The 14389-nt window shown below is 46.2% G+C and overlaps 1 protein-coding gene across 1 annotated transcript; it reads right to left on the bottom strand.

Annotated features, from left to right (window-relative positions):
* Positions 1-2389: 2389 nt before the first annotated feature.
* On the bottom strand, positions 2390-9668 carry CBLN4 (cerebellin 4 precursor). The gene is made up of 3 exons (XM_033094388.1): positions 7914-9668; positions 4857-4973; positions 2390-3206 (listed from the first exon to the last, which is right to left on the bottom strand). Exons 1-3 carry the CDS (start codon positions 8205-8207, stop codon positions 3009-3011), a joined length of 609 nt encoding a protein of 202 aa, XP_032950279.1. The 5' UTR covers positions 8208-9668; the 3' UTR covers positions 2390-3008.
* Between the last annotated feature and the right edge of the window lie 4721 nt (positions 9669-14389).

The following is a 14389-nucleotide window of genomic DNA, read 5'->3' as shown; positions in this document are numbered from 1 at the left end:
GTGATGAATGCAGACAGGCCCGATGCAAATCCCGTTTCCAATTAGCATTTTTGTGGACCGAGCAATTTCTGAAAACTATTTTCAAGTCATGGAATGAATACACAGGAGCCCATGGCTCCATTTCTGGAAATGCTTCTGACACCACTGCTTCCTGCCTTCAACCAGTCCCGCTGGAGTCCAAGTTCCATGCCTTCCTCCTGCCAGTCTCAATGTCCTCCTTACGCCCTACTTGCCTGTGTTAGGGCTTTACATTTTAGTAAGAATAGTAGGCCCGTAGTTGAGCTCCTACGTGTGCCAGGCACTGCACGTGTCTTATTTAATTTTCACAACCATTTCTCGTTTACCAATGAACTAACCAACTGGTGCTCAGAGAGGTGAAGAAACCTGCCCAAGGTCACAGAGCTCATAAGTGAAGACGGTACAATCCCATCGTCCATCTCTCCAAAATCCATGCTCCTCTGACTAAGTCGTTCTGTCCCTTGTAGTTTTTGTTCCCTCACTTCAAACTTGTCTTTCCAGCCACATGTTCAGGGTAGCTCTTACTCCCTAGAACCACTTTGGAATAAGTGCCTAAGGCTTTCATTCTGACTTTATTTGTTAGATATCTCGTCTCTCTACTGGGTTTCCCCCCGACCCCCAGCCCTGGCTTCAGGAACCCTCCCACATTTGATGGCCACGGCTTCATACAGATTTGCTCTTGAAGGTCTTGAATGGATTTTGCATTCCAAAATATATGCACTGGGGCTTACGAATTAAAGTCAAGCCCTTTGCCAATCCTTTATGTTCTGAAAAATCCAGAAAAATAAGGGCAAGTCCCAAAGGAGGGCCACAAGCATGTTTACAAAGGACATTTCTACTTGGGTCTACTTTGTTGAGCATCAGACTTTCTCTGTCCCATCACAGGTGTCTAGCGGTAATTCCAATATTCTTGAGCCATTTTGCCAAAAACGATTAATCGTATATTTATTCAGGTATGATTCACTCTGTTGCAACGTAGAGACACAGACTCTGAGTACAGAGACCTATGGGACGGCCTACATTAAAGCAGGAGCATTTATAGACGATGCCATTCACATTTAGATGAAAGCCTCCTGTGCAATCGTGTGTTTTCACACTAGACAACCACAAAGGAGGAAAGGTTTGCAACTGAAAGCCAGCTGGGAGATAACTTGCCAAGCAAAACATTGAGGATCCATTGCCAACATCTCCAGATAATTCTTAGGAAAGGAGGAGTCTTTCTGTGATAAATGAATATTTTGACTTGGTGATTCATCACAATTACACTGGAAGACCTGCCTGCATGTTTCCTCCCACAGGGCCCTGTAACACCCTCCTTGCTGCCACTAGCTACAAAAGGAGACCTCCTGAATTGTGTTAATTGACAGCAGACCAGGAAATCGAGCCAATCTCCAGATAAGACACCTACAATAAGAGTTCCTCCTAAAAAGAAGCCTGCAATCTTCCTTTTGTCTTTTAGTGTTGAGAAAATGGGAGAACTTTTTCCCAAAGTCTTCAGTTTGAGAATATCGGTCTTTCTACTCATCACCACTCATTCATTTACTGAGCACCCTCATGATATGTTACAGAATCTTTTTTTAACTGAAATTCCTAACAATAAGTCCTTCTGAGAGAAGAGTTTACCAAGTTCATTGATTCTCTTTTGGCAAGCTCACAACTCCTGGATTTGGACGGATTGAACGCAATAAAGATTTCCCATGCAAATTCAGAAGACATTCCCTAACAATTCAGAAAACTTTTCTTCAACTCCAGGAAAAGGAGATGAGAGGAAGGAAGGGAGGCAGGGAGGGAGGAAAGAAGGATTGGTGAGAGAGAAAAATAAATCCTGTAGAATACATACTTCCGAAACGGAAAGGACAAAACAATTCCACTATCATATATTAACCTTTATTCTATAACAGACATAAATAATTTTATGAATTCATATGACCTGTACAAAAGACAAAATAAGATACCGCACTAGGTTTAGATATGGGATATTTGGATTTAATATTCACTAAACAGATAAATATATACAATTTCAGGAATTAAGGCAAAACCAGATACTTCAAACACAACGGAAGGTTTGAAAAATAGGTATAATTAAAAACAAGGGCATCCCATCTCCAGTTAACAAAGTGGTCATGTCTACGGAAAAAGAAATCCTTTAGGTTTTTAATAAAGTGGTTATTATCCATCATGTTAATTAAACTTGAGCAACAAAGTATAAGATTTCCTGCGGAGGCGGGGAGGTATGAGGATTCCGCATTTAGAACTCAGGAAAGCAACTTTTTCCTTGTCAGAGTTATGATCTATTCTTCCTATTAGAAAATATAATTTGGAAAATATGACTCTTTCACATATATAATTAAAATACAACTATGAAGCATTCTTTTTTTTTTTTTTTTTAAGGGAACTCACGTTGGTGATCTCACAGGCTAAATCTGCGGGCAAGCCATTTTTGACCCTATCGTTAGTGAAGACACAGAGCCAGTCACTGAAAAACAATTCCCAGGTACCTTAAGACAAAACAAACTCATTCCAAGGGAATAAAAACACGTGTGATCAATATACCAGCGCAGGATACAGCTCTTTGGCAGTATCACACTAACCATCGATTGAAGTCTGAGTGCGAGTTTTTCTCATTCTTAGAGCCGGTTGCCGGTCTTTTAAAAACAAATACATACAATGCCACATGGGCAAGGAATTCAGCAATTCCAGGAAATTAAATTCAGAATAAACCCGCAGACAGCTTTTAACTGTTACATGGACGCATAGATGGGTGTTGCCGCTGTGATCCTGATCCAAATATACTGAACGCGCACACACACACACATAAATAATCTGTGGAACCGTATTGGTTCGGACAGATCTAGAATCCTTAAAGAGAATCCATATTCCCCCAGGAGAAACCAATAAAAGACATCAGTCTGATGATGAGAAAATGATCTTCCGACAACTCGGGGGTGGGCTGCCCCTCACCTGGTTCAACCTCACGGAGAAATCCAACTCTATAGGGGGAAGACGAGAAAGCCAGAGAACGTGGAATACTGCCAGCCTCCGACCAAGTTACCTTTCTCCAGTTTTAAGTAAACCTTGTCCTCTTTATCTAGGTAGAGTAAGACTCCGTTGGTGGCAGCTTCACGAGTAACGTCTTTGTCCCCCGCAAAAGCAGATATCACTGGTTTTCCATTTAACATCAGGTTAACCTACAAGAAGAAAAAAAAAAAAATCACTGAAAAGCTCTCTTGAAAGTCAGAGCATCTACCAGGGATAATAAATAATGTCTAAGATGACAGAGCTGGTAAAATATCTGCTGTGTAGTGAGTGTATCCCCTTCCTTTCACATTAGCCAATTGTAGCGGCTAGACACAGTATGTCTACTAAGCTCATTCTTTTTTATTTAACAAAAATTGAAATTTCTCCCATAGAAATTTCCTTAACTGCCTACCGAAGAACACCCTCCACGGAGAGCAACTGAGGCACGTGAAAACTCACCTCCCCTCGGCATACGAATTAAGCTTACTACGTTATTTATTTCTCATATTCCATAGCAGCCTTTTGTGAATAAAGATAGTCGGTGGCTCCCCAGTATATTAGTATAAAGAGACCCAGTACTGTTCACCCTGATGAAACCAGACATAGCAAGACTCTACCAACTTCCTTGCAGGTTACTGTGCTGCTGGGACAGGCACAGCGCTGAAAAGCATTTGAAATCATGGGTTTTCTGTGTGTTGTGATTTCTTTTTCTGTTTTCCCTGATAAGAAATGTGTACTGATAATAATAAACACCAACACCACTGACTATTTGAATGATGGATAATTAGCAAAGAACTAACAATTCATAAACTCATAATTATTAACAAATAATAAACTCAAAATGTATTCACTTTTCTACATACCAGTATGAGTGTGATTATACTGTATGCAGCATTACATAAACTTCTAAAGCGTGGGGCTGGGGAAACAATTTTTCCATGGTGGTACATTTGTTTACTAGATACTCATTCCTTTTGCATTAACAATAATACTGAATAAATTAAATCTTAGGCTGCTCAATTTACCCATTCACTAAGATACGTAAAAGTGATAGATAGGTGAATCTGTCGTTCATATGTACATAGCATACAGTACAAACATCAAGGATAAGATAAAAAGTTATTCTGGAATTCCAAAGACATATATTGGTGTTATTGGTCGTTCGCATATTTGAACATTTTAGGAAGCAGCCCCCTTGTTGTCTTTGAGTATAAAGGCAAGGCCTTTTCCTTAGAAAACACAACATAAAATATATCGTTAACTGTGGAATTGCAATTGGTCGAATTCACTAGCATCGGAGTAACTAAGGATAAACTATTTAAAGCATAAGCATAAGCACATTCTTGTTTAAAAAGGATGGTGAATAATTGTTCCTTCTCAAATTTGTTCTGAATGGTTAACTTTTTCTCCTCATTTTTAACAGTGATGGCAAATGTGTTTTATTTATTTAGTATGCACTTGAAAAACTCTGTTAGTCTTACAAGGTTTTTCCTTACAAGTTCACATAATTTTTGCCCATGCGCTAAATGAAATCAGAATTTTATAAAGGGCTTTGTGCCACAGAGCTCTTACCAAACCATTCTTTTTAAATGGTTGGTTGTTATTAAGGTAAGATGTTTAACTGATTTTATTTTCTATATGCTTCTTGTCACATGCCTTAATGGATGTTATAAAGAAGATTGGAAATTAAGTGTTTTAAAAATAAACTGTGAAAAGATGGTTATTTTTACAGTGAAACTACACCTTCAGAAAAATAAATAACCCACAACCAATAAACACTGTTGTTTGGGGACAAAAAGGGAACAGGTCAAAACACATACCTGGATTGTTTGGCTCTGGTAGACTTTAATTACGTGAAAACTGAAACTGTAAATTCCTTTCCTTGGTGCTACAAAGACGGACTCCAGGGTGAAAAAATTACCCACATTTACTAGGATCTACAAATAAAAATAAATAACAGTAAATTATTATAATATTCTCTTCTATAAGTATCAGAATCCTTCCTTCCTCCTTTTTCTCTTTTTTTCTTAATCAACAACTAGCTTAAGAATAAAACGTTGAGTTCTGTTCCTTTCCTCTTTAGTGACTTGGAAAGTGGATTTGTATATTGGAAGTTTCTTTGGTCTTTTAAACGGTCAAGGAAAAAATAAAGTAACTGCTCTGTATTCATGCCTCCATTTCCAGCAAGGCCCACTGGCTCTGGAAACATTGAGGTAACATAAGAGGGCTTATAAATACCAGCTTTACCTTGAGAATCCTATGACAGTCATCGGCCACGTATTTACATCCCCACCCTGTACAAGCCAGAAGTAGAGTTTTCCAGACAGCCAATAGGCGTCCACGGGCTCTCTGCAGTCATTGCTGGACACATCACACAGAGGCCTGGGCACTCCCTCCACCATGTGACATAATCCATGATACTGAACAGTTGGTGCACAGAGTGATCTGAATGCCCAGCCCCGCTCTGAGCCTCCGCCAAACCCCTCCTAAGATCCATGGCCAGTTTTCCTCATTCCTCTGCCATCGAACCCTTAATTATATCTTGGCAATGACTCAGCCTTTGTAGACTGCCAAAGAGTACAGCATGAAGACAGACAGACTGTGAAAGAGGTGGCCTTCTCCTGTGCTTCCAGGGGTACCCATTACGTTCATATCAATCACCTGCTCTGTATTTAAAGTTCCAGGGTCACAAACAAAAAATAAAATCAGGTACCATTTCCCAAGAAAGCAACAATGCATTTTGTATTCCAAGACGTTCAGTCTGGTTCTACTGATTAAGTGACTTCTTAAACCAAATTTGTAAATGTCACATAGGTAAGCCCCTTCCTGTGAGAGAGAGAGAAAGAGAGAGAGTTGGAGGAGGGGGAGTTGTAAAATGACTAGGGTTTCTTCCATTTCTCTCCCAGAGATAAATCTGTAAGTGCTGAATGGACGCATAGATGGGTATTGCTGTGTAACCCATCTGTGTGTAAAAACCAGATGTCCCTATAAAGATATATTTCCTCTATATCGATGGCAACCTGGTACTATCTCTTTTAAACACTACATTCATACTAATATTCACCCTTTTGCATAATTCCCTAAAGACATACTATTACCTCTGAGCAACGATCTAGAATATAGTGACGGCCGGGTAAATATACAGGCTCAACCCTGACTTAAATACATGGATGTGTATAATTTTATTCTGAGATTTCACCTTCTTCCAAGTAAGCATCAGATTTCTTTCGGACCTGATGATCGATGATTTTTCAACAACAAATCACCAGCTATGCAACAACCCCCAACAGGAGCTTTGCGAAGATTTTTCTTCCAAGCACATTTAAAATAAATTGAGATACTTAGAGGGGACTTCCTGAATCAGACACAAGTAGCGTAATTCATTAGCAATAACGGAAATGGCTGATTACTGTTGACTACACATAAGGCTGGATGTTGACTCTACGTTGTAATTAGAGCATCTAGGCACATCAAGATTTATAACTAAATGTGTCTTGCTGTGTCTAAAATGCATGGCTCCCGCACAGAAGAACAAACCCTTCTCTTCTCCTAATTGATGGAAAGGTCATTGAAAAGGATGCACTGTACAGAGGATAGTGCGATGCCCACAGAATTCCAACACTTAATTAATGCACTGAAACACAAACCAGGGGTGGTGCTAGACTTTATTGCCATCAAGATGGAAAATACTGCACCAAAACCCCAACGGGACTGCTTAATTCCTTAAAAATTATGGCTATCTGATAGGTAGCCCCAGAAAGGCATTTTCTTGTGTTTGGCCAGCTCTGGAGAGTGCATTACTTAGGAAGAGTTAAATAAGGACTACGATGTCACCTCATCCCTTCCCTGGCACATCCTGCAGTACCACTTAACCTGTGTTCCTACACATGTGGCTTTGCATACAACTGTGAAACACATATGTGACTTCGGAATTAAAAAGACTCTGGGTACTCTCAGGGTTGAAATTACAACCCTAGAGTCAGTTTTCAGTTTTAAGACGCCTTGCTAAAGCTAAGCTGACATCCTGAGTTTTCTCATCTGCCAAACCTCTGAGCTCCAGGTTGCTTAAAAGAAGCCACAGATTTCATCAGTTCCTCTGCCACCCCCTACCCTCAACCCCAAAGTCTGTCTTTTCACAGTAATTTGCAATTCTCTGAAAGGACAGGAGCAGGGGAAGGCAAAACCGGCTCCCCAGCGCTTCCCTATGGGAGCTCAGCACAGTTGCCCAGTTCCTTTGCTTCTCCTCCTCCGCAACTTTCTCCAAGCACCAGAGAAGGGTTTTCCCCTGCAGCGACGCCTGCAACAGGATATGGGGATCCCGGCAGCGGAAAGGTGAGCAAGAAGGGACCCTGGCCGCCCCTGCCCGCCTCCCGCGTCACCTGCAATATTTCTGCAGAGACTGTGGTCCCCCAGAGCTCTCTTTGGGGAGAAGCTTCTCCACCTGGGAGAAACAAATCATTGATCCTGCGTCTGCCAGGGTACCGCCGAACGCAAGGGCCTAGGCGGCCCCGGGGTCTGAGGCAGGGGACCAAGCTCTGGCCAAGAGACTGCGAAGTCCAGGCACCAGATTCCCGCCAGGTCCTACGGACCTGTTGCTGTTAAACTTGTCCTGAGCTTTTGGTGCCTGGCCCTGCGCTCCCAGCCTTTCTCCCACCGACAAAGCAGCCTCTTCCAGAGGTCAGGAGGGATGGGGGAAGGTGTGGCGGTGGGAGAGACATTGGAAGTTTCCAGCCCAGACGTATTTGGGGATGCGAGTGCCTACGTGATCCCCCACATGCCGGTCAGAGGAGCTCAGCCTCAGCAGACAGCTCGGGTCTGAGATGCCTGGCTATTCGCCCCCTCCACCCTCGGTGCCCCGTATCCCTCGGGGGTCTGACCTGATCGAAGTAAATGATGCGCGTCTTGTTGCTCATCTCGGACGGCTCGTGGTTGGTGCTCCGCACCGCCGAGAAGGCGACCTTGGAGTTGGCCGCCCGGACCGAGATCCCCAGAGGGGAGGAAGAGGAGCCCTTGGAGTCCGTGGCCGGGTTCGAGTCGCACACCACCAGACATTTGCCCTCCAGCACGATGGGCTCCGTGTCGTTCTGCGCCCAGACGGGCAGCCCCGGCAGCGCGAGAACCAGCAGCACGGCGGGCACCACCACGGACAGCGCCCGGAGCCCGGAGCCCATGGTGAACCGCGAGGGCAGCCTCAGCCCGCCGGCGGGCGTTTCTGCTCGCCGGAGTCGCCTCCTACCCCGGGACCCCGGAGCTCGGGAAGATGCCAGTGGCTAGATCGACAGCGCTGCAGGAACGGCGGCGGCGGCGCGCACACTTCCACCAATTCTGTGGTTTGAAGTCAAAGTCTCCCCTCGCGCTGTCTCGCTGGCTCTGTTACCTTTGTCCTTTAAGGAGCTCATGCAGAACCCCCTACCCCCACCCTCCTCCGCCCAAGAATCAGCCCTGCCTGGGGCCCCGGCACCCCTCCTTGTTCCCAGACATCTAAAAGTCTCCAAACCCTCACATTCACACCTCAAAGAGGAACATGATAGTAAATGCTCACCCCAAACCCAAGCATCCCCAGGTGAGCCGCGGTGCAGGAAAAGGGAGAGCACTCAGAGAAGCCACGGGGATGGCGGGTGCAGAGCGGTGCCGGTGTTGGTCCTACGCGCGGCCGGCTGGCGGCAGGGACGGATGACAGAGGCAGATGTTTCCCGGACCCGAGAAGAACGAGAGGCTGTGTTCACGGCCAGCACTCTAGCGACTCTCGCTTTCGCTTGGTCAAAAATTCCCCAAAGCTCGGTGTCGCTCAGACGTCCGCAGGTAGGCAGCGGCCAGCCGGGTCCCCAGGACGAAAAGCCCCGATTCGCGGGATCAGCTCCAGGGTGCGGGGCGGCTCAGCCCGCGGGGTCCTTTCCTGCCTCTGCCTCACGCCCGGAGTGTCTGCGCACAACTTTCTCTGTCCTCGCGCAGCCGGGAGAGCGCCAAGCGGTACACGCGCGTTATTTATAGGAGCGCAGCGTCCAGCTGGGCTTGGCCTCAGCTCAACCCGCGGGATCCCGGGAAAGGGGGAGCAAAAGTCCGGTGACCCCAGCTAAGCAGCTCCCACCTGGCGTTTAACGGGAGCAAGCGGGGCGCACACGGCTTCTGGCTGCCAACGTCCGAGGCCACTCCGCCTCCGGGAGCGTGCGGCACGGAAAGCGCGTGAGCAGGACGAGGCGCCCACAGCCCTGCTGATGCGCTAGCCCCAGCCCTGCGCCTCCTCGCCCCCTCCTCTGCCTCCGCGGGCGGTGGGGGCTGCGGCTCTCCTCGTCCCTCCCCGCGCCCAGAGCCCTCCGAGCGGAGCGCGGCGCCGCCAGCCGGAGCTGCGGACCCTGATGGGCCGCGGCGGCCTCCGCACGACGCTCTGCCCCGCACCTGAGGACCCGCCGGAGTCCCGACCGCGCCCGGCCCAGCGCTGCTCCACAGAGCCTTGGGGCCTGGCGAGCTCTGGGAAGCCTTGGGGCGGACCCGAACCGAAGGCGGGGTGCTGGGAGGAGGGGCCTGGTGCCTTCCGCTCCCGCAAGAGCGGCCTGGAAGCCTCAGGGGCGCACCTTCCTGCCCACACCGCGAGCCCACCCCGGGCAAGGCCAGAAAAAGAGTAAGAGAGGGAGAACTCAACAAGAAGAAGTCCTCCGAAACCGTACCCCTAAAATAGCCAAGCCCACTCCTGAGAATACAGCACTTTCCTCCCCTCTTGATGTGTCCCCTCTCCCCTGTGCCACCCCACTGCCATCTTGGCCTCTGATTGGCAAGATTTATCTTTCTCTTTCACAGCTGCCACTGAGAAGGAAAGGCTTGTCTCTGTGACCGGCTGCGTGACTTGGCCAAGTCACTTGCCCTTCCTGAGAGGGTGGGACTCCAGGAAGGGCCCTTCAGCCCTCCGGTTCCGTGAGGCTTTAGGGTCATGTCGCGCCTTTACTAAATTCCTTCCAGACTCCCAGCTGCCAAGGGGCAGGCACCACATCTTTCATCAAAACACCATCCCCAGAAGCCATTCAGAGTTCCTTGAAATGTACTGACTAATTAATTGAAGAGACGTTTGTTGAGCCCAGCGTGGCAATGGACGGCACCCACTTTTTTCTGAAGGAAGGACATCCTCATTAGCATGAATTCAAGCCCCCCCCCCAGCAGAAGCCACACCTATAACTCCAGTCTTGCACCCCCCTTCAGGAGGGCCAGGTACTGAGCCATAAGCACCATACTGCAATTCCAATTGTTCAAACCGGAAATACTCCTACTGGTTGGTATTTCCCCCAGGCCCCACCTCCCTATAATCTTACAACTAAAGAGTTGGTACCTGGAGCCGTAAGGGCCTCCAGACTCTACTCCCCTGGGGTGAATACCACTTCTAATTGACAGGTGTTCCTGCCATGTCATTTGTTACAATGCTGAATGTCACTCATCTTTCCTTCTCCAGCATCTTCCTTCCTGCAAAAACTCAGATTTAAAGAACATGCTTCCTTTCCTCCTCCTTCCCTCACCAAAAGCACTCATTTTGTAGCCCCCAAATCCAGCAGAGTGACCACATGACAGACTCACTAATTGATTGTAGAATGACTGGATGCTTCCAACTAGAATGTAATTATCTGTCATTCACCTTATAAACCCGTTTAAATGAATCTCTCAGTAAAATTTAAATTCAAGCATCCTAGCTAATTGGAGATGGAAGTCTTGGTTCTTTGCTAAAAGAGGTTCCCTATTCGGGCTATTCTGAAGATGTGAAACACATTAGCTGTCGACTCTTTCCAAGAGGAGCTATCAGATATTGTGAATCACAGAATCCTGTCTGCCGTTCAACCACAGCCGATTGAACAGCATAGGTTGTTGATCCATGTGATACCAGAAGTTCGTGACTAGGACGGCCTGACTCAGCCAGATGAATTGAGGCTGCCAGATTTTCTCTCTCTTTAGGGTCTGAAGGAGACACCGAGGAGGCATGAAGTAAGCACTGGTCCTCAGAGGAGAGGTCTGTAGTCTCATGGCTGGGCCATTTGAGGGCCACGTGCAAGTTGAAGCAGAGGAGCGTGTTGGAAGAAACAGGACTGACCACATTGTGACAGGAGCTGACTCTGGAGACTGTGTCCTTCTGAGAGAGAGAGGGAGGGAGGCAGTGAATAGGCAACCTGCAGCTCCTAACTCCTAACCTTGGGTCTCTTGAGAGCCTCCTGTATCCTTGCAATAAAACTCATTTCACTTGAGCTAGGTTTAGTAACCTACCACTGTTCTTGCCATCCGGAATCGTCATTAGAACAGCGTCCTAGAAATCCTACCACAGACGCCCATGCATCTCCTGCCGAAAGACATTGGCAAATCCGATCCCCTGCCTGTGGGAAACATTTTCCTAACATTGTGGGAAAGGAAGCACCACCTGCTCCCCACCCCCTACTCCAGCTCCGGCTTCCCCAGGAGAAAAGAAATAGGATCGAGTCCAAGTTTTTGTTCCAGTCCCAGCACAGATCTATTTTTCTTTTCTTTTTTTGGTTGAAAACATGCTATTAGAAAACCTAGTTGTGACCCAGATGTTCCCCTTGTCTGAGATTCCCAGATTGTATCTGGGGTCCAGGAATTTTGTTGCTGGACCTTTAACGATTTCACTTCTCTGCAGTTGGCCTCAACGTAAAGTATATTAGTAAAGCACATCAGAATCTGAACCGATCATGCACAGGAAAGCAACACTTGCGTGGTCAGTACATCCCATGCCTTCTTGTTTGACCATCCCTTAGAGAAGCCAAGTTTCCAGCAAGCCCAAGACAGTATGGATGCATGCGCAGTTTTCCGTTAAAAAATATATATATATGTCTCTCTAAGAAGGCAAACAGACACACCAGGTATTCAGCTCTAAGGACCTGGCCTGAAAGATAACCCAGGGGCTGAATGAAAGCCGACAGAGCTACGGGTCCGCCAGGCAGAAGGTGAGAAATCGAGAAAGAGCAGTGAGACTCCCATCATGGCCTGACTAAGGCCCAGGGGGTTGTTTAATTACCCTCTGCTGTCTGAAGTGACAGTGATCAACCCAAGAAAATGCTGCTTTTCAAGGGGGAATTAGGAGCTCGAGGAGAAAAGGGCTCTGTGAACAACCAACACAGGGGTCCTGGAATGTTCCAAAGCGGTGCTGAGGAAATCCTCAGGATTCCCTCTGGAGACGCCACACGACTGACTGGTTTTGCACGAAGATCATATGTGTGGGGACAAGGAGATGGATGAGTTAAGAGCCACTTTTAATTGGTTTTGTAATTTACAATCTGAGACAGTTTGTCTGCGGTCCTCTGATCACCACGGCTGGCCAACGAGGAACGTGGCTGAGGGTGACGGAGCACTCAGACTCCTGGGTTAGGGCTGCAGGCAGACTCCATGCCACCCATATACCTGGGCTTGTCTCAGTTGTTTTATCACTAGTTTCTCACAATTTTCTGAGGTTGCTGATTTCTTTGTTGTATTCTCCATGGATTATCAACTTCTTGGGAAAAAAGCATTTAGCAGAGAAGGAAGGCAAAAAAAAAAAAAAAGGTGTACTGTATAAAGTAGCATCATTACACTAATTTCTCAGAGGGGAAATAATACACATTGACTCACTATAAATATGATAGGAAACGAAAATCTTTCAAAAAATGTTGTAGGCTTGAAATGTTTAGTCCCACCCTTAGTTACTAAGAATGGAAAGCCAATGAGGCACAGAAGGGATTTATTGGAAGGACCCAGTGGAATGGAATGAAGCCTGTGGATAACCCAAAGCATCGCCCTCCCTCCTTCCCGCCCTTCCTCCTTCCCTCCCTCCCTCCCTCCCTCTGCCCTTTTCCCTCTCCATCACTTTCTCTGTCTCTCCTTGGTACATCTGCATTATTCTTTTGCTTACAATCTAACTTTCTCCGAAGCTCACATGATCAGCAAGGACATCTGACACTCGCAAATTTTCCACATAACAGATCCACCCACCGTGAGGATGCCCTGAAATCCCAAGGAAGAGATTCACTGCCGGACCTTGGCCAGAGAAGCAGAGTTACAGCAGGTGTGTTACAGGAGCAGGTTGGGGGGAGAGGACAATTCCTAGAAACAAGCAATATGTGGTGAAGCGAAAACGGGAAACAGATTAATTTGTATTGTGTGATTCCACATTGCTAGTCTATAAGTCTGTATAAATAGGATATTTTCAAATAAGCAGAGGAAATATGAAAAGCTAGACAGCAAATCATCAATTTTAGAGAAACGGAATAGAAGGAAAGAAAACCCTATTTGACTTCAGATGTTTATTATTTGAACAGTCACAGCAATTATATATTACATTGTGATGCATATTTAAATTTTTTTTAAAGGAAAATGGGTGCAGGGTAGACTATTCAGTAGGACTCTACTACTTTAAACCTCTTTTTTCATAATTTAAACTTAATTAAAGTTTGGAGAGAAAAGGAACTAACAGTCTTTCTCATAAGCAGCATTGGTTGAACAGCAATGTCCTTTCTTTTGTTATATTGATCCAACTCTAAAAACTCATTCACTCAAAGTCTAGGAAGATGCCCGGACATACAAAGCCTCACAGTATACATTTAAGAAAAAATAATATTACATTGCAACTGGTAGAGCTCATAAGTAGTAATAAAATTTCTGATTCCATTTTAGACACAATGTGACCCTTTCTACAGCGAGAAAGCCGGAGCTCGGTGCAGGGCACATGACAGGCTCCAGCCACTGCTATCATAGCTTTGGGTGCATGCATAAAGACAGTCTGCATGCAGGGCCCTAAGCAATGGCTCCTATTTGTAAGAATCTGCTGGGAGGCTTATTATCGGTGCAGACTCTGAGATGATGGTTCTGCCCGTGGAACAGGACTCTGTTTATTAGCCAGCACCCAGGTGAATTTGAAGCAGACAGCCTTTTGCCAATGCTGCTGGTGGGGTGCATCCACCAAGGGCTGATTAGCCAGCCCTTCGGTTAAAAACAGCATATTTAGAATCAGCTTCATGTACTACTTTATGACCACGGGGAAAGTTACAAACCTTCCTTCAGCCAGGAAAACTGCAATCATAAAAATAATACCCAGTCCATAGCTCATTGTGGGGGTTGGTTGGGGAAATATAAGCAGGGAACTTAGTGCAGTACTGGGCACACAGGAGGTGCTTAATTAAAGGTAGCGATTATTATCAGTAAATTAAGGAATCTATTAATGACTACAGGGGAGTGGTGCCTGCAGTACCCTGGACCAAGGTCCGTCAGCTGTTGGCGAGCTCTGGCTACAACTTAACCTCACAGACATTATAATGAGGGAGAACGTAGCCTGCCCAAGGGTGAGCGAGAATCAAGGCTCAGACACCTAGTGCAGCGACAAAAATCAAAGCCA

This window comes from Rhinolophus ferrumequinum, chromosome 23 (genome assembly GCF_004115265.2).
Source record: "Rhinolophus ferrumequinum isolate MPI-CBG mRhiFer1 chromosome 23, mRhiFer1_v1.p, whole genome shotgun sequence".
Lineage (NCBI taxonomy): Eukaryota > Metazoa > Chordata > Mammalia > Chiroptera > Rhinolophidae > Rhinolophus > Rhinolophus ferrumequinum.
This window is presented reverse-complemented; position numbering and strand designations above follow the sequence as displayed.

Bases quoted from the DNA above. Each gene is read 5' to 3' on its own strand.
- CBLN4 (XM_033094388.1), bottom strand. From the start codon at position 8,207: ATGGGCTCCGGGCTCCGGGCGCTGTCCGTGGTGGTGCCCGCCGTGCTG. The intron at 4,974-7,913 runs GTCAGACCCCCG...TTTTATTTGTAG, and splicing joins GCATCATTTACTTCGATCAG to ATCCTAGTAAATGTGGGTAA. The intron at 3,207-4,856 runs GTATGTGTTTTG...TTCTTCTTGTAG, and splicing joins ACCAGAGCCAAACAATCCAG to GTTAACCTGATGTTAAATGG.